Source organism: Trachurus trachurus (genome assembly GCF_905171665.1).
Source record: "Trachurus trachurus genome assembly, chromosome: 15".
Lineage (NCBI taxonomy): Eukaryota > Metazoa > Chordata > Actinopteri > Carangiformes > Carangidae > Trachurus > Trachurus trachurus.
In genome coordinates this window covers 12,666,121-12,692,779 of record NC_139906.1, presented here as the reverse complement: position 1 = coordinate 12,692,779, position 26,659 = coordinate 12,666,121, and the positions used below count along the sequence as shown (strand labels likewise).

General features: G+C 42.2%; 1 protein-coding gene across 1 annotated transcript in view; it reads left to right on the top strand.

Moving 5' to 3' along the window:
• fmn2a (formin 2a) overlaps nucleotides 1-26,212 on the top strand; it is a gene marked incomplete at its 5' end in the record, with an annotated part of 35,559 nt that extends 9,347 nt beyond the window's left edge. The window contains 14 exons of the mRNA XM_083988586.1: nucleotides 1,127-1,962; nucleotides 2,520-2,661; nucleotides 7,649-7,736; nucleotides 10,824-10,885; nucleotides 14,411-14,502; nucleotides 14,587-14,716; nucleotides 14,829-14,975; nucleotides 15,588-15,647; nucleotides 16,317-16,437; nucleotides 18,630-18,722; nucleotides 23,619-23,670; nucleotides 24,626-24,775; nucleotides 25,768-25,849; nucleotides 26,090-26,212. Coding sequence (XP_083844712.1) covers nucleotides 1,127-1,962; nucleotides 2,520-2,661; nucleotides 7,649-7,736; nucleotides 10,824-10,885; nucleotides 14,411-14,502; nucleotides 14,587-14,716; nucleotides 14,829-14,975; nucleotides 15,588-15,647; nucleotides 16,317-16,437; nucleotides 18,630-18,722; nucleotides 23,619-23,670; nucleotides 24,626-24,775; nucleotides 25,768-25,849; nucleotides 26,090-26,116 — 2,082 coding nt within the window. The 3' untranslated portion in view covers nucleotides 26,117-26,212. The remainder of the gene's footprint in view (nucleotides 1-1,126; nucleotides 1,963-2,519; nucleotides 2,662-7,648; nucleotides 7,737-10,823; nucleotides 10,886-14,410; nucleotides 14,503-14,586; nucleotides 14,717-14,828; nucleotides 14,976-15,587; nucleotides 15,648-16,316; nucleotides 16,438-18,629; nucleotides 18,723-23,618; nucleotides 23,671-24,625; nucleotides 24,776-25,767; nucleotides 25,850-26,089) is intronic.
• Nucleotides 26,213-26,659: the final 447 nt, after the last annotated feature.

Genomic DNA, 26,659 nt, shown 5'->3' with positions numbered 1-26,659 from the left:
TATCTGTTTTTATTTTTTGTGAAACATCTCTCTGTACTTCCTACTCTCATTTTTTAACTCTTGCCTACAGAGGCCCGAAAAGCTGCAACTTAAGAAATCACACATGTCACGAAAAAAACACACAAGTGCACACATGCGCTGCAAGTTCAGAAAACATGACAGAAGAGTTTCTAGGAGATTAAAAAAAAAAAAAAAAAAACTACATTTGAAAAACGAGTGCGTCCCAGCCAGGTTAATCACTTTTCACTTTTTAAGGTATTTTAAAGTTATTTTTGGCCTCTGACATTGATGGTTTCAAATGTAAAGAGTTGTCTGAGGAGACTTGAAACAAATGGAGAAATATGAATTAGATTTGTACAGTAGGTTTAGATAAGAGGAGAAAAGTGAAAATGCATAGGTTGCATAGGTTGAATTACACCCCATTTATCCATGCAAGATTGTAAAACACAGAGGGATATGATTGTTACTTTGCTGCACATTTAATCTTATTTTAAAATCAGAAACAACACGACACGTGTCACCCGCTCACTTGTAGGTGGAATACAGTTGCATCACTCATAATTTGCTCCGGATAAACTGCATCTTCTGCAGATTATTCTTTGTCCACCAGAGGTCAGGCTCACCCTGAAAGACTTGTTGGATTGTCGCATTGAACCTCCCTCTTTCCCAAAAGAGTTAATAAATTAGGAAGGCCATACTGACTGAACGTTCTCCTTAAGATTCAACGATGTGACCACAACTGGGGAATGTGTACTAGCAGACACAGACCCTCCCCATGTGAGGCCCAAGGAGACTCACTGTCTCTGGGGTCAAATCTCTCAGTATCCCCTCATCCCTGCTCTAACCAGTCTGGAGCCAGAGGTCTGATGGAGTCTAGACATAATGGACTTTCTTGACCCTTCTGTAACTCACAGCTCTGTAAGCTCCCTCAGTTGTGGGTGTTTTGATTTTAAAGTGAAATTTATGTGTCAAAGACTCAACGGCACATTTCTGTCATATAGAGAGCAAAATAGGCCCAATTACCTGTTTTCAAACAAGGTTTCATGTAGGAGAAACACAAAGCACATTTGTGAATCCAAACACAGTTGAATGTTAAGTGAAAGTGACTTTTCTCATTCTCTGACAGACAGAGTCCAGCAGGTTGAAATCGGGTCAGTCTTCCTCAGAGGATGAAAGTTGTCTCATCCCTCAGCTGGAGAGGACCATCGATGACCTGCGGATTAAGATTGCTGTGTTGCAGGGCCAGCAGGCCTCCTTGGCAAAGGGCAGCGGGGATAATATGGGAGCTCTGGGCGCTGCCCACCACAAGGCCTCACAGATAAGAGGAGGAAGATTGGGAAAGATGAGCCAGGAGGTGTCCGTCCAGACCTCGCCGCTGGACGAGGAGTTTAAATTTGACGTGCCTTTCAGCAGAGGATCAGGCAGCGTGTCTTCCTCTGTTTCTCCCTCCATCCCCAAGTCCACAGAGAGCTTTGTATGCACGTGCCAACAGAAGAAACAGAGCAGCACCCAACCAGCTCCTCCGCCCCCTCCCCCTCCATTCTCTGGAGGTATGCCCCCACCTCCTCCACCACCACCACCACCACCTATGCCAGGAGGTGTCGCTCCTCCTCCACCACCGCCTCCACCGCCCTTACCCGGTTTTGGGCCTTGTCCACCGCCACCTCCCCCTCCTCCTCCTCCACCACCAGGGTTTGGGCCTCCACCACCTCCTCCCCTGCCTGGTTTCGGGCCTCCACCCCCACCTCCTCCACCGCCGGGCATGGGCCCACCTCCACCACCCCCTCCACCTGGAATGGGCCCCCCACCTCCACCCCCACCCCCGGGCTTCGGGCCTCCACCACCACCAGGCTACATGCCCTCCATGATGGTCCAGGAAGCTGCCGCCGCCAAGGCTGTGATAGAGCCCCCCAAGCCAATGAAGCCACTCTACTGGACACGCATACAGCTGCATGCTAAAAAGTAAGGATATGCTGTATAAAGTGAAGATAGACATGGATCATTTGCACTAAGGTATGCTCTGAACAGTAGAGAATTGAGAGGAAGCTTGTCCACTTAAGATAAAGATCGGCCACATGCTGTGATGGCAATAGAGCTGCTAACCTTGTGGAAAATGAAAGTGATGCAGTCCAGGCATTGCGGTCAGCACCGAATTGACTTGAACCAGGTTTTCTTTCCTTAATAAGGCTTGGAAAATCTGTAGTTGAATAAATGTCTAGAAATAGACCACTTGATTTATTTTCAAGTAAGGAACTTGATACTGAATTCTAAAATGTAATTTGTTGGCTGACATATTTGACAAGTGTATAACTTATGGATTTTTACTCTGCTAAAGATGACAAATGAGCACTCATAAAACATCACAAGAGACTCTAGAAATGTCAAAAATGCCTGTTGTGGTGAAATAATGACATGAATTACACTATAAAAGGGGGCTCCACTTTTTCAAACAATACATCGCAGATTAAAGCATGCCCACTTGCCCAATGTAAATAATACCTCTTTCCTCCTATCTTTAGACCAAGTGACTCACTCGTGTGGGAGAAAATTGAGGAGCCAACTGTGAACTTTGAAGAATTTGTGGAACTGTTCTCCAAAAGTGCTGTTAAGGAGAAGAAAAAGCCAATTTCAGATACAATCAGCAAGTCCAAGGCCAAACAGGTACAGATTCATGGCTGTGTATCAAGCATACACTGTACAATATGATGCATATGTGCTGTGTATGTTTCTGGGTCACCAAATATGACACTCTTCGGGGCTTTTCCCATCTTCACTCTCACTCCTCTGGTGCCCTGCTCCTCTCCTTCTCCCCCCTCACTGTCAGTCTCCCAGTTGCTTTGAGTGACAGGAGGAACTGCTACAGCCAGACAGTTATTATGTGGTGTGAGCTCTGGCTCCCACCCGACTCCCCCGTGACCATCAAGTGGCACTGAGCCAATGTCTCGCGTGCAGTGAGGAAACCTCACGACGGTGATGACTGTCGGGAGAGTCAGAGAGAGAGAGGGAGAGGGGTGAGAAGGAAAAAAGGGAGGGTGGGAGAAGCCTGGGAGCTGTATTTCATGATGTGGTTCCTCCCATTGTGCTTTCTGTACGACTTAGTTTAATAGTCGGACTGTTTCCCTCCCTAATGCCCTTTATGCCACTCCATCAATCTACAAGTCAAACATTTGATCTACAATTTAAAGCTGTCCGAGTCAGGATTTATATGTTAATGTACTATACGCCGAAATTATGTGTCACAAATCACAAGTAATGTTGCACCAGGGAAAGTCGGCTTTACCCCTCTAATTGAGACCCAGTAGAATCACATGACAGTTTTTGTTGAGATGAAATGTAGGTCCCAGACGTGGACGTTGGTGGGAAATCTTCTTACTTTATGGGAAGTGATGACTTGAAACATGACACCAAAAATATTATTCAGTTGAATGAAAGTTTGACTTGCAAAAAATGGCTGAACTCCTCTACCTTTGACATAGAAATAGCATTACAGTAACAATATGGGTCCAATTGAGTGTTTTCTGAAGCCACATCCACAACTTCTGTAGGAGACAATATACTGTAGATCTGAAAACAATCCTTACTAACTGTAGGGCACCTGGGTGGCTGGCATTTAAATGCTGCCAGACATTATAAGGAGTGACAGAGCTTCCATGATAGATGTATAGCCTAGTCCACTGGGTGGCAAGCAGCTGAGAACTGCCAAGATAAATAAACACACACACTCAAGTCTGTCAGAGAGAGAGAGATATAGATACAAAAAAATCATATCTGAGCCACAGCCTCTGTGTTTACTGGTTTCATCTGTTCACGGGTTCACTTGAGTGTAATACTTTTGCAGTGCTCAGTGATTTGGAGAGTTATGTGATCCTCAAGCTGTGAAGAGTCCTGAGAGTCCTGTATAAGAACAGCCACAAGCCTGAGCTACTTCTGGGCTTTTATGAGGAACATGCACAGAGCAGGAAGCAACTTGATAACTGGCGTAGCAGCATAAAGCTACTTCAAGTGATTAGGAAAACTGCCTCTTTTGGACCACACAGTATAGCATTTCTGTTTATTTATTAGAACATATTTCAGTCTATTCCTTTATCGTGGGTTTTTATTAGTGAAATTGCATGACTACAATATCTGAATAGAAGATTGAGTTACTTCTGTGATAAGAATTTGTGTTTAGACATTTTTACTTTCACAAATCCTATCAGTAATGCCACCTCACGCTATAATCTAAGCATAAAAGAAACATGGTGATAGATACAATTGTAGATAACATGATACAATTGCAGCCACAAATACCTAAAACCCAATACCCAGAGTACTAAAAGGAATAACTAAGTGGTCATCATACCATCCTGCCAAACATTAATCCAATGGTCACACAGCCAGAAATAAATGGGAAGCGAAAATAATAGCACAGTACAGTCACAGAAATAGTCACAAATTTTGCTCCAACTAACTGAAGCTGAATACACAGTATACGATAAGTTTTCCCACAAACTCACCTTGCAGCTTTGATCCAGTAGAGCACAAAAGTCAACAGCGATGGGAAACAGTAGATAAGCAAAGTTAATTTGCCCTTCACTGGAAAAAAAAGAAAAGGAAAAAATCACACTTTCATACAGTAATCCTTTTTCAAACACACTTAGCAGCAACAAAAATAGCAGCCATCAATCATGTTGACACTGCAGAAGCTGTTGGATGATTGCTCTGACACCTGGGAGACGCCAATAGATAGAACTGACCTCTGTACTGAGCAGCGCTACACCTGCAAGCTTCGATGCAGTGCTTTTGGTTTGATAGGTGGTGACACAGAGAGGAGGATGGAGAATAACAGAACAAACTGAATGAATGTCTTTTCCTTCCTGTGATGTTCTGATTGATAGATCTCTAAATAAGTAGGCTACCACATCATGAAGCGCCTCGTGTTGTGGTTGTACTTCTAAATTGAGGGAGACAGAAGACAAATTGAGTTGGGTGTGGGTTTAATTCCCTTGGTCATCACTGCATGAAACTGCTGTGGGTGTTCCCCAACACAACAATGGGCTGAAGATACTGAAGTAAATAACAGAAGAATAAAACCATACGCGGAACTGTAACTGACCCCAGTTTGCAGCCAACCTTTGACATTTCCAGCTCATAAGGATCGGCCCCCATGAGGCCTCAGCATGATCGATCGCATCACCTACTACATCCAGCTCTTCCCATCCCCCTGTGTGCTGTGAGTTTGACTGTTTTGCTGATGAGAGGGGACAAGCAACCTCTCCAGAGCTGCCACTAGAGAGCAGCTTTGACGTCAGCTGGCAGAGGCCAGTTTAAAGGCCTCTGCTGACATCAGTATCAGATGAGGGCAAAAAAAAAATACTACCATAATCCATAAACAAGTGTGGACCCTTGCACGGAGGTTTAAAAGAGGAGCTGTATATGTGGCAATGGATGCCACTCTCCACAGGCCTACATGGGGGATGTAGAATTATAGTCAGGCTACAACTAACAGTTATTTTCATTATTGATTAATTGGCTGACTATGTTGGTTTTTATATCCTTCAGGCATTTGATTTGAAATATTAGACAGTTTAATGATTTTTTAAAGTAAGAAACTGTGCAACAGTGTTCCCGTGGAGATGGTGAGATAGCTGTGGTGTATACAGTATGTGGGAGCCTGAAGTTTTAATCTATTCTCGTTTATACCTTATCAAACTGGCATGAATACAGTCAGTGATTAATGATTCTTCTCTGAAACCCTGAGACGGATAAGTTACCGAATTACTTTGACTTTGAGTTGTAAGGAGCAGTCTTTTTATGATTTCTAAGATAGATTACAGACATTTATTCGCGATGGACCTCTGAGAGAAATGGTAACCTCGAAAAAAATATTCATCTTGTCTGTGTCTCAGCGAGGCAAGGGGTGTCTTTTTGTTGTTAGTGGCATAAATAGGTAGGCCTATTTTAAAATAGTTACTGCATTCATGACCAAACAAGGATCAAACAATTCTAAACCACGTCACGTCCCATCCCAAGGAAAAGGATGTCTGTTTGTTGTCCTCAACTCCACCTCTCAACTCAGACTGTCAGATGATAAGATATGCAAACAGTGTAATAAGATACAGTAAATATAGTAAATTTAAATATAAAGAGGGAGCTGTTGTGGTCAGATATATGCATAATGTGTTTTTTTCACCAAGGCACGTCAACTGCAGGTCAATACAACTTTGACGATAATTAATTTTGGTTCAACCCATCCTAAAGTTAAATTACAAAGAGATAAGAGGGTAATTATGTTTGTACTCTTTTTAATATTGCTTCATTTTAAGGTCTCCCTCAGCATCATTTGAGAAAACAAAGTTTTGTTTTTCACGTGCGATTCAGAGCTGTATGGGTTTGATGAAAATCTGCATTGGCCAACCCTGAAATGATAGATGGATCAAAAGATCAACCTATAATTGGTGTATTTTTAAAGGTCTCTTTAAACTAAAAACTCAGACACATGGCTCTCATGAGATTGTTAGAAGACATTTTATTAGATTACATTTTCGGGGTAGTTTTTGTTGTCCTAAAAAGGTTATTGTTGAACATGTTAGTCACGAAAATAATTTCAATAACTATGGTGGTTTATGAATCCAGCTGTGATTCATTATGAAATAATAAAATAGGAAAGTGATCCTGTGTAATATCAGGCCACTCTGCTTGCTAGGGACTAAACTACTGAACTTAATCTATCTTTAAACCTGTTTTGTTCATTTAAGAGACTCAGGTCAGCTGATAAAAGTTGAGTAATGACCGCGTAGCTGCCATTCACCAGCTATCACAGGCTCACTGTGGAAGCCACTCGGCATCATATCTCGGACGGCCTGTCCCCCGAAGCTGTGGCTGAGCCAGGAAAACAGAGACAGTTGGGGCCTGGTGATATAACTTCCTGTGTGTTTGAGAGGTCTGTGGTCTGTGTGATCTGGTTTAGATGGAAGCATTCTGTCTGGATCGCAGTAGGCTACGGGTTTCCTGTCCTGTCCCTTCACTGCTTCCAGCTACCCGGCACTCACTTGTGCTTACTTAGACAAGCACTGGTTCATAATGGCCCCCTTGGATCCAGTTTTTCATGCATAATAACCACAGTGGCTTGATATTCAACTCCTGCCTGTTTGACAAGCAGAAGCTGTTATTATTCAGCTAACTTGTGTTAATATTGCAGCCTTCACTTTTTGAGTTTTGAACGACTTGTTTCCCCTATATCTATATTTGCACTATGATCCGATAAACTATAATATAAACAGAACCTTGCCCGTTGTGTTTGTTTAACCAGGCGATCTGCTTAGCAAATAAACCTGTTGTTAAAACGTCCTGTAATTCTTTAATCACCAGAAAGGGAGATGATGGATGTGGAGAATTGGAGAAAAAAAGGAAAAATTAATAATCACAGTAATTCATGCAGACAGCATTATAATTTTCCTAATGGCTGTGGGTGAATAGTCTTCAGTTTTCCTCCCACAGAAGGAAACAGACGGAGGGAAGTGATGTTGCTGTCTTTTGTTTCCAGTTGGTTATTAAATGTTTTGTCTGCATGTGTGCGTCATGGTGGATGGAGAAGTAACATCTCTCCTTCTCTCTGACCTCGTATGACCCCCCCCCCCCCTTGTCACATCTTTGTATCAACTCCTAGGTGGTGAAGCTTTTGAGCAACAAGCGCTCGCAGGCCGTGGGTATTCTCATGTCTAGCATTCATCTTGACATGAAGGACATCCAACATGGTAAGTGTTATCATGTGGTTATGTATCTGAATTTGTACTTCCAGAAGTGACACTGGTGGTGATAGCACAATGACACAGTTGTGGGGGCGGGTTGACGTGTCTGCACACTGTAGGGTAGGTATAATAGAACTTACAGATTCTCCAACAGTTGAGTAAACATACAGATGCCATTTATTGTTCCTTTATGTCATCAGAAAACAAAGGTTGTTTCTGTGGTATCTCTGCTTTCTTTGTTAAAAGAAAAAAATAAGCAGCCATCCTGAGATGTGTAGGGGACACGCTTTGAATAAGCTATTACATTTTACATCAAAAGCTTACAGTACATATAAACACCGAAACCCTGACATCAAATCCCACTCTGAAAGCACAACACTTTTTGAAGCGTACTCTGTACACAAGAATGTAGGACACAGTGTTGCTGTCTCGCATAAAATACAATAAGATTGAATACTGGCTGAGGTCAATGCCAAAGCTTAAGCCTCCCCTACGTAGTAAGCTTCATCACAAGTCATAATGTTGCGAGACATATGAAATGCGTTTTCCTTTTGTTACTTTCCTCTCGCCTGTTTTGCTTTGCTCTCATTCTGTATAATCTCTCCCCATTTCACATCCACATCATGTTTCTCGGTTGCTCTCTGTCTTTCTCTGATGAGTTGTCACCATCTTGTCTAAACGGCTTTGTTAAAGTGAAGTCATTCAGGAGATGTTGATGGGAACAGACTGTCTTCCTGTTTTAGTTGCTCTCTGATTGCTCGCCAGTCTTCGCTCATCCATGTGTCTAAACACTCTTCCTCTTTCTTCCATCCTGTTCAACCCTCCTACAGCGGAGCCTTTATAGCAGCTTATCTCAATGCGTATGGCAGCTGGGTATGCGACATCAAAACCTTGGCTGGTACATATTGTGCACTTACACAGTAATAAACAGTTACTCTGTGGGGCTGTTTCATTAGCAGCGTCTTCAAAGCATCTTGTGGCCTGAGTTTTAGCTCCTCTATGTTTCAGCCTATGGCGCATCCATCTCAGGTCAGAGTGGGAGGCCAAGTGAGGGCCACTCTCATCAGCACTGTCATTCATCTCCTATGTTAGGACAGTTTTTACCATAGTACATAATTAGCCCTGATTGGAAACTTCAGTATATCATGGTGAGTAAGATCAGAGAGAGGATATCTCACTGCTTTGGTGAAGGACTTCTCAGCATTATGTGCATGTTATTCCTCAAAACTGCTTGGCGCAAACAAAGTAACCATAGGAAGGGTTTTATTTACTTTATTAGGCGTGCATAATTATAACCTTTGAATATTTGTTATTTCACATAAGGAACAAGACCCAAAAGGCTATATATTGGCAGTGCTTTTGTTTTCCATTTCCTGAAATGATCTCAAGTTCCCTTGTGCCATCAGGGGTTCAAGATGATTAAAGAATCCGAGTACAATTTGTTTAGAGAAAGGGATTGATTCATCAAAATTTTATAATTGCCCCTCTCAGTGTAGTGAATCATTGTTATACTTCCTTTTGATTCCATGATGAAGACACTGACAAGCAAAGCCCTCATCAATTGGATATGTCTCTGCCTTGGAAAAACAACATGTGAATCACTGATTTAGATTGTGTCTGTTTTATGACAGCCCGATTGCTCAGTAAGAAGTCAACACATTTTTCTGTTCCTCACAGCTGTTGTTGTTTGTTCTCGAGACTTGGCCGACACTCGGCATGTTTCATAGGACACTTCCGTGCGGTGTCTGCTTCCTGTGAGGGTTTGGAGCGCCAGTCACAGTATTAGATGGTGGTTGCTGGCGCCATGCTGGGGTTGAATGTGGTATAGTCGGGGTAGACCCAGGCAGATGAGTCTGGCTTATGGTCATGAGAGGCCTGTGTCAGAGTGATGATACGGCTTTCTCCCATGTCTTTTAAAAACCCGTCTGCAATCAAACCAGCCAGCCAGACTCTGGTTCAGATAGTAATGAAAACCAAATGGTTACAAGAGAAGAGTGCGAGAAACAGAAAAAAGGGAGAGTCGGAGGGAAAGGAAGTTATTTCTGTGGTGGCTTTGGAAGAGGAGACGGTGTGAAGAGTTTAGAGAGTGACAGCAAAGAACTAGCAAAGAAGGAGTGGATTTGCCTTGTGGCTCAAAAGTAAAGAGATTAAAAAGGTTACAGGATTACGTAAAGAGAAAGAGCAATATCAAAGCTAAAAACATGACACAAGTGAATGGATCAGTACAACACTCACTTCAGGCTTTTTTTTCTTTTTTTAATTTTATTTTCCTCTTGATTTTCCATATTCTTCTTTCTCAAGTTTTTTTTTTTTAAGCTTATAAGAAGTCCAGTCACATTCAGTGTCAAGGCATAAGTCGTGATGCAAAGTGAGCATTGTGCACCGAGTCCATTACTGCAAGCTTCTTTATCCACTCTGACACAAGCTTTTCCCTTTGCACCTCAACAGCAAATCAGCAGATCAAAACAATGTGAGTAATTTGGACACCCACAGCACAGTGAAATACATATATAGGTGTCGAGTGCTTCACTGGATGACTGCGTACAGCAACACCTCAGCCTCAACACCGCAGACCCCCGGGCTCTGTTTGTCTTTAAACATTTACTTTCAAAGGATTAATGCTCACGGGCGCCAGGTCCTCGCGCCGAGACAAAAAGGCGACACCAGGAATTCAAACACAGGAGTTCAAACACAGATCTTTGTACCTTTGACAGATTTCTAAGACCTCCGTATTTATGTTTTAGTTTGTGGCCCCTTGCATGCGATCGTGATGAGAGCTGATAACTACGTAACTCGCAGCATACGGCTTATGGCACTTTTTTGTGGGCCATGCTGGGAGAACTTTTGCCGCGTTCAGCTCCAGCAGAAAAACTCAGAATTGAAGTGGTGTTCTGTCACCGTTTCTGACTCTTGTTGCTGCTGAAGGAAAAAATAAAAAAAGTTTTGATATACAGGTTGTTAGAGTGAAAGCCTATTTGTGCTGGTTTGGTTTCTGACTTGTTAACAGGGTTAAAGGTAGCAGAGAAATGCCATGACATGCTTTAGTGTTAACATTAACATTAACCATGTCATCCTCTCTCCTTCCGTCTGCAGCCGTCCTAAATATGGACAACACCGTGGTTGACCTGGAGACGCTGCAAGCCCTTTACGAAAATGTGAGTATAACAACAGGCTTTAGTGCCACTAGGAATTGGAGCTATGTCTTTATGGTTACAACAGTAATAAACATTTTTTAAATCTTGCAAATTTTTGACTTTGAAGGGGTGGGGGGGGGGGGGTGAAGTCTCATGTGGACAGTGGTTTTAGTGAAGTCAATAGACCAGTGAAAAGACAATATCCCAACCTAAATTCATTTCTTAACTTTCCTGCCAGTGCTGAATCATATAAATACACAGTGTTGAGCAACAAGCCCAGTACAAAGTAACACCACTGACAGCTCAGGCTGATGTTGACTGCTGCATTCAGTCTTGGAAAACCATAAACTCTTTTTTTTCTCTTCTTTTCCTCTGTGGTTTGCTGTAAAAGTATTATTTTGGAACTGTTTGCTTGTGAGAAATAGAATGATTTATGGTTACACATTTCATGCCATATATGAATAACAGGCAATCATTTTATTAAAGAATGAAACCTAAGAAGACTCCACAAGCTGTGTTATCAACGAAATGGCAGAAAATCATTCATCAACTGTTTAGAGTTGTTTTGCTTGGCACTTGACTGAGGGTAAACCACAAAACACCAAATGCTATCAATCACAAGTTACCTGTCTCGAAATTATCAAAAGCTGAACTTCTGCATGTAAAAATTTGTATTAATATAAGTTAAAGCAACGTGGGAATTGCAGTGTCGGACAGAGATGCTACTTCACTGTGAACACATTTCTCTATGTGGAGGTCTTATTCCATGTTTCACTTGAAAGGGTGAACTAAAGGAAGTGTGCATTAGATACAAAAACAAACAGGCAAGCCACAAACCGGACTGGTATGTGTGCTGTTTGGCAACACGATCAGTGCTGTATAGGTTTTGTCTGCTGGAACTGGGATGGGGACCAACACTTTTCCATAGTAAACATGTGTTATTTTCACACTGGATGTGATTGATTTCATTTTTATAATGCCCCTGTACAAAGGAAATGGTAGTTAAGAAACACCAGCGTTTGTGTCACATAGCTCCTCTTGAAAGTATGTTTTAAAAAAAAAAAATGAACGAGTGAAAGACTACTCTGAGCTTTGCCAAGTGAAATCACCACATTGTATTGTATAATATTAGCATAAAAAGAATTACAGAGCTGTCATCGCTATTTCCCAATATGTCTCCATTCTGGCTATGAAGGGCTCCCTATATAGTAAATACATATTCATCAACTGATAGAAATCCTCTCCACGCCCAGTGGAAACGGTTCAGGACCCGTTCGAAGTCAGGTCAGTAAAGAATAGAACATGAAAACGGGCATGTTTTCCACATTTCAACTGTGATACAGTTTTAAGATGCTGTGAAATTCCTGTGAATTGCTTTTTGGCACAACTACACAGGAGAGGCCTGGACCTTTGGCTGCCAGAGGCATATTAATAATGTTGATCATGGGAATGAGACTGAGGCTTGAGACAAGCTGTAGTTATGAACCAATGTGTCATAACTGAGGATCAAAAGTCTTCTAACCTCTCCACTCACCCTGAGACTTCAAGCCCTCTCCCTCTCCCCCTCTCTCCTTCTCCCCCTTATGGCCTAAGGCTATGTTATTGGGTTGAGGAGCCAAATTGTTTCTCTTTTGTATTGCGAGACTCCATCCTGTCTGTGGGTCTCCAGCCCCCTAAACCACAGTTGGCAGCACAGTCAGCCTGTCTTGAGGAATGCGAGGGGCTTCTAATGGTTACACCCTCACTCACTGTGCAAGGAGCTAGATCACACACTGCTCTGCCTCATGCTTTTTCTTCCCTCACACAAACACACACACATGCACACAAACATGCTCACAAACAAACATGTTGACCCACACAAATGTGCACATACCGTACTGTATATGCACACAGAGACAGAAACGCACACAGGCGGGGACAGAGTCGCTCAGTCTATGAGCTGCGGATTACAGCCACTCCTGTTCTTTGAACAATAAGCCACCACCATTAAAGGGGTCACAGTGATAGTGGGACACCGCTCCCTCCCCTCTAATATCACAAGCCATAATCTGGGCCCAGACTAGTTGTCTGAAGTTGAAGTTCAGACTCCTTTCAGCTGACAGTAGCTAAATGTCATGGGGGTCAGTTAGAGACATGGTCCCTCCTACGAATTTAACACTACAAGTGATCACCTCATGCAGTTTTTTTTTTTACATGACGAAGCTTTATAAAGGCTAAATATGTTTTGCATGTTTATTACATGATGCAATTTGTCATTTGGGGGGTATTGTTTGGCACTTCAGTGTGCAAAGACTCTCATAAATGGTGTTTCATTGAAAATTGAGTGACACAAATAGTGATTAAGCCCTGGCTGGCTCTGTTTAGCCCTGTGCTAGAAACCTGGCTAATGAATACCACTTGGCTACCGCTGGAGTTCTGGCATCACAAATATCATCCTACTCTCCTTTGCATTTGATATTCCACATGGGACTGTATTTCTCATGCTAACAACCGCTGCAACATGCCCTAGCAATTCAAAGATCACACGCTAATGCCTACTTGTCCCCAATTACACCAAACACTGCTGGGCTCCACTGCTGCCCTTTGAAAAGGATCTGCTTTGTGTTAAATATATTTACACTTGAAAACATCTCGGGAGAAGGCAAAGGAGAGCTTGCCCTCGTCGACAGAAGGCGGTGGTGTGTAGAATACTAATCGGGCCCTCAGTCCGTTTGATGCTGGTGTTTGATGTTTTCCAAGGATCCATGCTGAGGCTAAACCCCAGGGAGAAAGATGGAGGGAAACAGAGGGAGAACCCGGGCTGCTGGGACTCAGACATAGGGGGTCTCTGGGCTCTGGAGGGACTCGGGGAGAGAGTTTACATTCTCTTCCTGGGGATGGTTTCATTGTTTTGCCCGTCTGTGTGAGACAAATTAACATCTATTGTTTTTGCCTCTTGTGAAACGAAGGGGCATTCTGGCCCGCTTTTTTAAACCACCTTGTATAAAACTGTGGTCCAGAGCCTGACAGCAGGATAATAGTCAGGAATGCGGTCTGACTGAAAGCAGCTCTTTAGCGTTTAGGAAAGTTGCACTGTATAGGCTGGCACACGATACTGGTTTGTGTACAAAACGGCATAATTTGAGAATTCTTTTACATTTGAGCTAATGTTTGTCAACAAAGAAATGAAAGGAAAATAAACCACCTCATTAGGGTCTCCAGAGCTTTTGATCACCAACACCGCATGATCTTCATCAGCAGATGGACTTCTCCATATTGGCTCGATAGGAAAGAGGTTCACGGTTCTTTCTTGACCTTGAAGACAACATAAACGTTCCCTAAGACTCCATTTAATAAGCGTGCTGTGCTGTCGATCATCTTTAGCAAATGTTTTATCGAGATTATGTATACACTTGTAATTAATGTTATAAATTTACACCTATTATTCAGTACATATTCATAGCTTTCCATAATACCAATACTTGGATCAATGAATAAAAACATGGCATTCCAGACGTTTTGGGTTTCATCTTACCATCTTAATCAATTCGCTTTTTCTTCTGACAGAGAGCACAGGATGATGAGATGGATGGCATTAGAAAGCATATTAAGTCATCCAAAGACAAGGAGGACGCCAAGCCACTGGACAAGCCTGAACAGTAAGAGGCAAATCTACCATCTGGGGGAAAAAAAATCATTGTACTGTATGTCATTAAACAAAATGTGATCTTTGCCTCCGTCAGGTTTCTATACCAGCTATCCCAAATCCCCAACTTCACTCAACGGGTGTTCTGCATCCTGTTTCAGTCAACTTTCCACGAATGTATCACCTCAGTCCTTCGCAAAGTTGAAATCCTTCAGAGAGTATGCAAGGTGAGCCACCAGCCTCTCTCATTTAATTTCCTTTACTGTCACTTACTTTAACCTTCATGTCGTCATCTCATTTGTTTGTGTGTGTGTGTACGTATCTGTGTGTGTGCACCAGACTCTGCAGAGTAGCCAGTGTGTATTGCAGGTGCTTGGACTGGTGCTGGCTTTCGGCAACTTCATGAACGGAGGTAATCGGTCTCGTGGGCAGGCTGACGGCTTCACCTTGGACATCCTGCCAAAACTGAAGGACGTTAAGAGCAGTGTGAGTGTTGCACTGCGTGGCTGTGTGTTCCAGGAGTAAAAGCAAACATCACTCGCACTGCAGGAACAGACTCTAAATTAAGTGTTTTTATCAAGCAATCAGTAAGTGTAAAATGAGTAAAGCAGATACATCTTTGTAATTTATGTATGTACATCCCCAGAACTTTATTTTGGTGTAAAAAGTGTGAGCTGAGAGTCTATGTAGGAGTTAAAAGGGACTTCATTGCTGCCAAACACGAGGACCATAGCTGCTCAGATTTAGAGGAGAGGCCATTGTGTTTACTGTTCTTATTCAATATCACAACGGGCTGAGTGTACCCTTGGCACTGCCATATAAGGACAGACTGGTTCGTGTTTTTGTGGTGGTGAACCAAGTAAGGTATCCATAAAGTCAATCAAACTTTCCACCAACTGAGTTATGACAGCGAGCCCAGCACAGTTGTGTTTTGTTGCATTGCTCCACCAATGTCATCATTTATCCCCAACTTCTAAGACCGCTGTCCTTATTCTTGTTTGCCCCATGCAAATTAAAACGTCCTGCTCCAAAATGATTAAATTAATAAATAAAGGGGTTTTGGTTTATTTATTTGGATCTTTTTTTTCTTTCTTTCAGGATAACTCCCAGAGTCTTTTGTCCTACATTGTTGCTTACTATCTAAGGCACTTTGATGAGGTATGTTTTGGTTCCTGTTTATTTGAATCACTTTTTTGTTTTAGTCTGATTTGCTTAGAAATCCTTCCAGAGCTCTCTTTTCATCTCCTCTCTTGCCAGAGGATACCATGGCTTATCCTTTATCAAATTATTTATTTTCCCTCTCCTCGTTTATGGCAGAAACAAATCTCTCTCCCTCTCTGGCTCTCTTATAATTCTCTTTCTGTCTTTCACTCTTCATCTCCCGCTCTCGCTCTGCTTTGGTCTGGCTTCATTCAAACCTGCAGCCTGTTCATTGGCACAGCATCCAAAGGAGCGCTAGTGTAAATAATTAGGTTCTCCAGATGAGATGAACTCAGTAGAGTGCTGCCTGCCAAAATCAACCTGCATGACATGACTCTAGCACTCATAATGGCCTTGTAGTAACTCTGATGGAGAGAATTGCAGCGTACTTTCTCCACCAAGCTTAATGGTCGTTATCTAGTGGAGTTTCAGCCATATCTTCTCAGGGATGTTTGGACTGCTAATAAGTGCATGTAGGTCTCTGGAGACATTTATTTCAATCTGGCCTGGTGTGTACAGTATATACTAGAGAGGCCCTTTCCCATTTGAGGAAGAGTGTCTTTGACTTTAGAGTGTGTGCCTTTTTGTGTGTGTGTGTGTACATGAATGTATGTTGTGCTTTACCAGGATGCTGGCAAAGAAACGTGTGTCTACCCTCTGCCCGAGCCCCAGGACCTTTTCCAGGCCTCCCAGATGAAGTTCGAGGACTTTCAAAGAGATTTGCGCAAGCTGAGGAAAGACCTCAATGGTATGGTTGTCAACTTACATTCCACAGCTTTCCTTCTGTTTGAGCACATCCAAAACGTTTAAACAGCATATTTACGACAAGCATATTAGGTAGTGAATTGGCCACGCCATAACCAGCAAATAATGGCAGTGTCACATCGTGTTTAAAATACCTTCACATGGCAGTTTATGAAGTAATAAATTCTGTATTAATCCAAGCACACATATCTCCTAGTACAATGGAAAATAATTTCCCAAACCTGACCAGCTATGGTCATGTGTGGATCGTAGAGGCGGGTCAACAGAGAGATAGCATCTGTTTGTCGTACAGACGAGCTAACCAGAAGCAGATGTGACTTGTCAGATGTAGACTCCTGTTGGACCTGGCGTGCCTTTACTGTCCTCATGAAATAGAGATCAAAATATACAGGGGCAAGGTCGGGGAACTTCCACTACCTGCGCACACTGTTAAAGGTTCATCAGCTGTTCAGTGAACTGGAAGAGGCTCTCCTCGAGCTGTGTGTCACCCCACTGACCCTGCAAGACACAAACCTCCAACACACAACAATGAGAATTTCAGAATATTCCTGCGTCTCTTTTCGCATGTCGTGCGTCATCACTTTGCCCAGAGGTGTCCTTAAAATGATTCATGGACGAACTGATTTAGTTAATAGCTGACTCTTTGATTCATTCATTTTTTCAGTCTTTCATTCATCAAGTCAGTTGTTCAGTCAGTTCCTGAACAAATACACGTAGGTCATGAGTTACATAACTTTCTGTGACAGTATGCTTCCTACCAGCGTTTGTTACATGAACATATTATTATTATTATTATTATTACGATTATTAGTCGCTAAATCTTTTTATTATCCGCACTAACCATCAACTTTAGAGAATAAATGATTTTTGTTAGGTATCACAAGCCAGAGTTTGGAGACAGAATTTCCATTCAGCTACGATAACATTATGTAATCTCTCTTAGAGAAGTCAAAACCCTATAAAATGAATCACATGATGACAGCATTATCGCATGTAGAGATTTTATACATTGCATTTGGTATTAAACATTTAACATGAATTCTCTAGAAATTCATTCGTAAAAATATTTTTAAAAATAAATGTGCTTTAGTGCATATCAAGACCTCAGGATAAAAGTAAAAGTATGGAAAGTGAATTATGCTTGACGAGCCAACGTTGATTGGTTGAATGAAAAAGAGTCCTAATGAATGAGGCAACTGGGAAATACTAGCTTTCATTACTCTGTCTGTAGTCACTCAGCACGCAGAACACTTTCCAAGGATTAAAGTGCCAACAAGTGGTAAAAAATGAGTGTGTATTTTTTCGTTTAACGTATATGTGCACATATTTGAGCATGTATAAGTGTGTATGTGTGTGTGTGTGTGTTTGTGTGCCTGCAGCTTGATCGACAATTCCCGAAACCCGGTCTGTTCTTTATCATGTTTTATGTATCTTTGCTGCTAAACCAATCAGGTGCTTGATCCGTGTTGCCAAATATTGTTTTTCCTCGACCATAATGATTCTTTAGGCTGTTCATTATTTGCAATTCATAAAGATGGAGTTGCTCGCTGGGGAGATAGACTTGCGTCGGCTTCGACCCCAGTGGCAGTGGCACATGCTGTCCGTTCATAAATACATCATCACATGCTGTACCTGCAGACCTCTTCATTACCTAGCAGAGCCAGCTGAGTGCTCTAACAGACACGGGCTTCGATGACAGTTCCCAGAGGGAGGTTCTGATAAGTAGGCGGCGCAGAAATGGCCTTGGCTGGCCTGAAGGACATCAGCAAGCAGCTCAGTGGAGAGAACTCACTGTGTACCTTTTAGGTTGAGGCACCATATGGTCTATGAATTACCATTTGCCTAGTCCCGACCTTCCCGTTCCCTTAAGCGTCGCTCGGCCTCTCCACCTCCAAGGCCTTGAGCTGAGTTTGTGTATCCGTTATGTTTGCAGATAGAGCGTGACGATAAGTTTCTCCCGGGATCGGAGCGCAGGCCTTCCTGGTTCCTGCGGGTGCCTTGTTAGTCATTATGGGTCATTATGTCTTTACCAACACTTATTCAGCATAAATTCAGGAGAGATTTATCACAGCAAGCTCAAGCAGGGTGAAGTGTACTGTAGAGTTTGTAATTACAGCACAATATGGCTCTATCGCCCTGATCATTCCTCATCACGATCATTTCTTGTTGTTTCAGCATGCTCCACAGAGACAGAGAAAGTTTGCAAATTGTCCTCTGAAGAGAACTTGCAGCCCTTTAAGGACAAGATGGACACGTTTCTAAGCCAAGGTGAGTCTTATTTTCAAATAAACTGGAACAGATGATTCTTAAGACTTTAAACATTCTGATCAGGGAGTAATATTTTTTTGTTCCCATTGAAAGACATAACCAACAATGAATTTGCTTTAGCCAGAACCTGATGTGTCTTATTGCTTTAAGCCATAGAGCTCCACTGTTGTCCTAAAACCATTGAAAACCACACTGTTGCTTTGGCCAACATGTTCCTTTATTGGCATAAACACTGGCATTGCCATGAACGCTGGCACTATGGATACTCGCCCACAAATATATACCATTTATTCCTTTTTAAGTAGTTTAATTTGCTAAAAAACTAATGTCTCCAGCTTTTTAAAGAAACTAATGTTAGGTTTTGCAATTGCTACGTAGCCACCATTAGCACCACCAGCTGTTTACTTACCAGTCTAGAAGAAACATTGCGAGTTAAGCAACAAACGTCATTGTTATGCACGCCAAGAGCTGCCTCCAGCTGTGGAAAGCGACGCCAGTGTTAACTCTTGTGTCTATCTCCATGTTTTTCTCACCCAAAGTTAGCACGCTACCCAGCTAGCCCCAGCTCGTCTCATCACTTTCCAATAGCAACTAACTGTCACCTCCAATCGGCCCTGAAATTTGCAGCGCCGCTCAGAGGGCACACTGTAACCTCTTGTCTCGTAAATGCAATGATAGCCAAAGCGCTTGTCAAAGTACAATCACCACCACCCACTCCCAGCAAGAAATCATATTCAGCGGCAGAAGAAAGTAGCCCTTTTTAAAATTGTTTAGCATTATTTTATATGTTCTGTAAAATAAGAATGTAATAATCAGACTTCTGCATTGTTAGCCTTGGTCTTTTCCTCAATTTGACAACAATTTAAAAAAAAAAAAAGTGTAGAATGTCATCCTTTTTAAGTGTGATGAAACAGATGATGGTCACTCGGTGTTAACACATGGTCTTCTCATCTGTGTTGCCATCACACAATGGGTTAAAAAGACAAATAATTTATCCCTCCTAATTGAAAAAGTACCCTGTGTCTGTATGCCCTTGGTATATCTAAGCTGAAAATTCCTCTGTGGTGTGAGAGCATGTGAAGCAGCTCATCAATCAGAATGATGTAGGTCTTCTACGTCTGCAGACACATTTCCAAATCTGTTTCGTGCTGTTTTCTGGGTGATATACGCACACAAGGGTTCACTCAGTGTTGTTTCCATAGGGACGCATGTTTATTCCAATGTGTATTGAATAACTCACAGCCATTGTTTCAAGTTTGCCTATCTGCTTTGACGGATTATGACTGCACTTGGTTTCTGGCTCGTTTATCTCGATCTCTCTACCTTATAAAAGAGTACATCTTGCTCTGCCTCAAAGGAGGAATCAGGATGGCCGAAGGTGAACTTGTCATGGCGCCTGGCAAATTGACTGCAGAGAAGAGAACTGGATGGCTGAGAGGCTGGAAGAAAACTGACATGTTCGGCACCTGATCCCTTTCACTTTGTACTTTTGACATCATAACATTTTACCGTTGTATATTTGCCTGTATTTAAACTCCCTGCATTTTTTCCTCAACTCCCGTCTTCATTTATTTTTCCGACCCCAGTCTCCTTTGCCCCTCTAATAACAGGGTTTGTTCTTTTTGCTGTCAGAGGAATGACAGAGCGATAAGAAGCACCCTGCTGCCTGCTCGCCCTAATTCACTGTCATTAAGAAACCAAATAACCCTACACAGTATGATGTTTACTAAAAAGGCTGTTAAAATGATGATGATGAATTTATTGTTAATGAGGATCATATCCTGTTTCACTGCTCTTTTATTCCAACTAGACCAAGAGTCTACTCTACAGCCATGCTAACAGCTGTGTGGCAACAGACACACTGGTGCTCTGACAAAATGCTGCTAATGTCTGCATGCTAACATGCCCACAATGACAATGACAGGCTTATCTGTTGACGTATTGCAGGTGTAATGTTTCCCACATTCACCAGCATAGTTTAGCGTGCAGTCTAATAGCACTAAATACAACATACAGCTGAGGATAATGGAAATGTCACTGGTTTTTCAGCTGTTTGATCATAAGCCAGACAATGGTGGAGCTACATTCATTCTTGGGGTGGGGGGTTTCATGGCAATCCAGCCATGACATGGACGTGCAAGATGAAATATCAGGTAGACATTGAGAGATTTCACTGGCTTAATGAAAAGTTTGACCTGCAGACGCTCAGTGAAAAATCACAGGTTAAACAAATTCATTATGATTCGTCCTCTGGGCAACCATGGAGACCTGCCGCGAATTTCACAGCAATCCATCAAACAGTTGCTGAGATATTTCAGTCTCGTGCACCAAGAGACCGTTATACTGCCATCCTCAGTGCCGTCCTGCTAACACAATGAAAGATCTGTGTTACACACCATTAGAGCAAAGATAGAAAACAAGTCTTCTGTTCTCAAGGTGGCTTAGTGCTTGTATTTCATTTTTGTTCTAGTTACGGCAAAATCCACTGAAAGTGTAGTTGTGTTCATCTGTCATGTCCACCAGATGTTAAACAGTCATGCTTTTATCTCCATAATCTGACATCTACAACAATATTGGGGTATTGTGGTCCACTTCAAAGGTGTAAGACTTTGAGTTTGTTATGCTTGTTTTTACGTAACAAGCCAAATGCCATTCTTTCTGTCGCTTTTGCTTTGACCCTGGCTACATTCATTTGACTGTGTCCAATCTCTCTGAAGGACCAGGCTCACAGGCCTCTCACCAACTGCTTTTGTATTCAAATGAGAGTATAATATATAGCATATGTTCCTCCGCGGTAATGCTCACTGTCCATTTTAAAGGAAGTCTGCAGATGAAAGCATGTCTCCCATTTCCACCTCTCCCCCTCTCTTTTCCTCTCTCTCTCTCTGTGTTTGAGAGAAATATGGGAGCTCTCTCTTTGATGCAAATGACGAGGTTTTTCCCTCTGAGAGCAGAATGTAAGCACCGTAACATGGACATGTGACTCAGAAGGCTCCAGACGGGATTCTTGGGGTTCCTCCACTGCGGCGGTGAAAAAAAGAACAACAGCCAAATGTCTTATTTTTGTTATTTCTGTAATTTCTAAAAAGCCTGGGGTTAAACTGTTTCTGGCTCCACAGTTTAAACCGCTTTTGTTTATTTTCTGACCATGAAACTAACCACAGAATAACAGTGGGAGCGGACTCGTTGGAGCTCGGCTGTTTGGTCTAGCTCGATTTTCCCCGCTCGCTTCACAAATTCTCATGCATGCAGGCCTTTGATGGAGTCACTGTGACTTGCAAGAGAGCACTGGCCATGTGATAATCTGTTTCTGATGGACATAAAGATTAGGAAGGCTGCTGTCAAACTCACCTCCCTTTTCTACCAACTGCAACTCTGCTGCCAAGGATGTCACATCATGTGGGCAGATGTTGTGAAACACCAGACTTTGAACCGTTTTCATGTTTATACGCCACAATTTGGCAAAATCGCTGATTAAATATACACATCTTAATCATGTTGATGATGTTAGTGCAATGGCAATCGTTAGATAATATTCTTGAAATGTTTTCATTTTTGTTTATTTTGTTGTAAATTCAATTTTATCAGTTTGCTTATCTTGCACCTCGACACCATAGTCTTCGTATCATCATAATAAGCACATAAGAGCACGATTAATCATGTTGAGTTCATACTGAATCATTCAGTGTCAGGGGAAGGTTTATCTAAGTGAGTCACAGTTTATCTCCCTTGATTGATATTCAGTGTTTCTTGAAATAGCTTTAACATCACGAAGGGATCTTCCAGTTCAGGGTTATAGTAAGTGGCAAGTAGCATCTTAAATTGTCTTTGCTTGAGCGATGGAACATGATCCTGATAGTAAGATGCTTTTAGCAAGCCCCATTCATATTATTTATCAATATGTCATCATTTATTTATGAGCTGTCAGCGGAGAGGGAGACACAATAGTGGGCTACTGAGTGATTTAGCACAGTGGAATAGTGAAGCACAGTGCTGGTCTCAGCAGGTTTGTCTGGGATCTTCCGATGTGGCGCTGGTCGTAACTACACAGAACAACCAGATATTCCCAAAGATTTGCGCCAGGAAAGATTCTCTGTCCCATCTCCTGTCGTATCTGCCTTGGAAAGCCATGCAGAGGCTGTAGTTCATCTCTGGTCATTTGACAGTTTAGGGCTAGAGCGGCTGCAGATTATTGACCTTCAGGGGACAGAGAAGCTGTGCGGGAGAATTTATTGTCTAACCTTTTGCCAGCTGTCCAGCAGCACAGTGAAGAAGCAAGGAAAACATCGCTGGATTGACTTTACCAAAGCTTTTTTTAAAAATACATATTTAAAAATGGGCTGCAAAATCTGCTCCCAGATCTGAAATTTGATAAGTCATAACCTGCAGCAGTCTCCTGACTGAGGCTGTCACGTTTCACTGCCCTTCTCTTATATCATAATTTATAACACAGTCAAAATGATCCTGATGGCCCACAGAGATAAGTGTTGCGGCCTGCTGGAAATACCTCCTAATGTGTACCATGGTGTCCAACTCCCCGTTTTCTTACCCTCTCGCTGTCTCTCTTTTGCTCTCACGCCTCTGGCACACAAACATGCGCACGCACACACACACAGTCATCTGTCTCCATTCGATGTAACGCGGCACAAAGAAGCACTTGTCCTGAGGTCTGCAGTGCTCATTTGTCAGTTGTGCAACAGTGGACAATCCAACACTTAATAACCTGGTGGCACAGCACTGACCTTGTAGATGACGGTTGGTTTAAGTAATGGTGACATGTGGAATCCTCCCATATGTTCAACTTGCACTGCAAGTGAAAGATGTTTCTACAGGGGATGTTTGAATCAGTTATTTACCAATACACTGCGTTTTGTCTTCTCATTTACTTATTGTCAGCCAAAACAGAGCTGGGGACCCAGGAGAAGCAGCTGGAAGACACGCAAAAGATGTAAGAACTTTTTCATCTTTCTTTATCTCAACAATAAACATTTTTCTGCAGCTTTTTCAGCTGAAAAATAAATGCAGTGTGTGCTGCTCTGTTGCATGGGTTACCTTTGGTCCTTTCTCGAGTGTCACAGCAGCGACTGAGGTTGAATATGAAACTGCAGCCAACACTGGATAAAATGCAATCCAATACAGTTTTGAAGTGATAAATTCTCACTGCAGTGAAGAAATATAATCTTGCTGCTTTGTCAATATTTAGGACTCCTGGTTCCTTCGGTTACATGGAAGGTGCAGGCCGTCATGCCAGGCCTTCAGTAGACGGGAGGCCCCCTGTGCGGTGTCTGTGTTGTTTATCTAAGCGGAGCGAGAGTAGACAGCCTTGGCTCCAGGCTTCTGTTACTGCTGGCTAGGAATGTGTTCCTATAGCACACTCCAAACAAAGAGACCCCAACCTGTCCACCGTATTGATCCACTGCAAATGGCCACCACATTTAACACTTTTACACATGTCATCTCCTGCCATGTGCACATGTTTCTTTTGCTGGATCTGCCTCATAACTCTGCACCTTTTTCTTTTGCCTCACCTCACCCATGCTTACTCTCTACTGTACATATGCAAGTCAGGGAGAGGAATGACAAAGCACAACACAAAATGAGATATATAAAAGTTGTCCGTTAGAGTTTCTAGTTAATATATCAGAATGACTTTGCTGTTTTTGTGTCAGTAATTGCATTTTTTATGGATGTTTGTCCTCTGAACTGCACAGTCATCATTGGTTTGTGTTTTTTATGCTACCCTACCACTAAACCTCTAAAAAAGCATATTATTCCAAGATTAACTTTCATTTTTCGCATATTTGTGCAGCATTGCCAGGTTTCACAACAATTGGTGTAGGTTTCTGTAATCTCATGGTGTAATAGTTTGGTCTTGAAGTAATGTTTTTGTTCTCTGTCCTCAGCTTCTTGGAGTTGAGCTTGTCCTTTTCAGTTAAACCCAAGGCTGGAGAGAAAGAAGCCTCTCCCAACACTTTATTCTCCATTTGGCACGAGTTTTCCACTGATTTCAAAGACCAGTGGAAGAAGCAGAATAAGCTGATGTTACAGGAACGGTGAGAATATGACATTTCCTGTCTCTGAATATGATACCCCCACGTTCTTCTGACAGGACTCTATCAGGGTCTTGTTTTTTGTCGTTTGGAAGTAGACACCACTCTCTGACCTTTTACAAATGTTATTACAGATACACCAGTGTTCCTACATTTATAATTTTCCCCAAGCGCAAGTTTCCGAACCATTAATAACCTGCAGTACATCTCGTGTTCACTGAAGATGCTATCAAATTCATTTAAATTCATGAAGGGAAAAGAGGTTAAATGACCCAAATCTATGTCCTCACCCCAGTAATGAAAAAAACACATGCAGCATCCAGTTAGCTTCCAGTGGTTTGATGAATATAAAGATAGTGTTGCATATGTCAACAAAAAAGCAAATTGGTCCATTATGCCAAATGAAGATTGAACTGTGATATGTATTTGTAAGAAAAGCAAAATGTAACAAGCTTTGCTTGTACAGTAGGAAAGAATAAAAACAAATTTGAAAGCATTAACTCTCTGCCCTTTGCCATAGGCAGTCATCCCAACCCGCGTCTGCTGCTTTTCCTTTGAGACTCTAGTGGAACTATAGATATCAATCCTCACCTGCACTGAGTGGACACGCTGGCACACACAATAACCATGTAATGGGTGTAGGCACGATGCAGGACTGTCAGTGTAAATTGCTGTTCTCACTCATTGCCAGAACGCTGATCATTTGTCTTTTTAAGGCACAAATGAGTAGTGACACTGCTGGCTTGCTCTGTGCAGTAGTAAACTGGAGTGAGTCACTTCAAAGTAGGAGGATTGGCCCTTTGACAAACCGAGATCGTTGTGTCCAAATACCACATGACCAAAGTGCGGACGGTGCAGGCTGGGATTTTTGCGCTGTCTTTCATTTTTAATGGTAAAATAGTGAATTTCAGCAGAGAGCGAGTGTGTGTCCATTCAATTATTTGCTCCTTGGTTTCCACAGGGGGACTGATAGTTATGACTAATCTCTTTTTCAGGGTCAAAATGGCTGAGGACTGCTTCAAACAGGCCAGGGAGAAGGCTTCCTACAGTGTGAAACCCAAACATGCAACTGGAATAGTACGTCTTTGCACTTCTTATTACAGTTTTATTAAGTTAATGTAGCTCCAGCACTACCTGCTGCCTTCTTTTTTGTCTTACCTTTGTGCACATCATCTCCTCACCAAACAGACGCCACTCTGTACAAACACTTGTCAGGGTGTAGAAGAAACAACACTCCTGGCTCCAGCAGCAACATATTGAGATAAGTGCCAGTGCTGCCAGCTGTAAATAACTCAGACCTGTTATTTTATTCCACAGAAAGCAAAGCTGGGTCAGAAGATCTGAAGCAGAGAATGGAAAATGATCATCATCAAGCCTGTTGCACAAGCACTGTTTGTACAATCTGACACGACTCATCAGTCATTTTTAAAACATTTACTTATTTCCAGTATTTGTTTTCAATTGATTTAGAGTTGTTTTTATTATGAGTTGGTTCAAAGTGGATATTATGGTAATGTTACATTCTCAGCCAGCTTTTGATAGCACTCACATAATTAAATGAAATATTGCTACTAAAACACATCTTTAAGCTGGGATGATTAAACGTTGTTGAGTCATTTACCAGAAAATGAAACTTGTAGCAACACTATATCCAAGCTTTCTCAGTATTTTATAAGCCATATGTAGCCTATTTTGTTTTTTAGTGCAATTCCCAGGCCTTCTTTACTGGGCAGGCATGAACACTTCCTCTTTATATCTCCCTAAATGGTGAAAAGCACAGAATTTTATAACCTTTGTATGCGGTAGGTATGGATCGCCTGCCAGACAGAAAGTGCCTTAATGCACAGTGGAGCGGTCAGACGAGTGCTGTAGTACAGAGCTTATTTT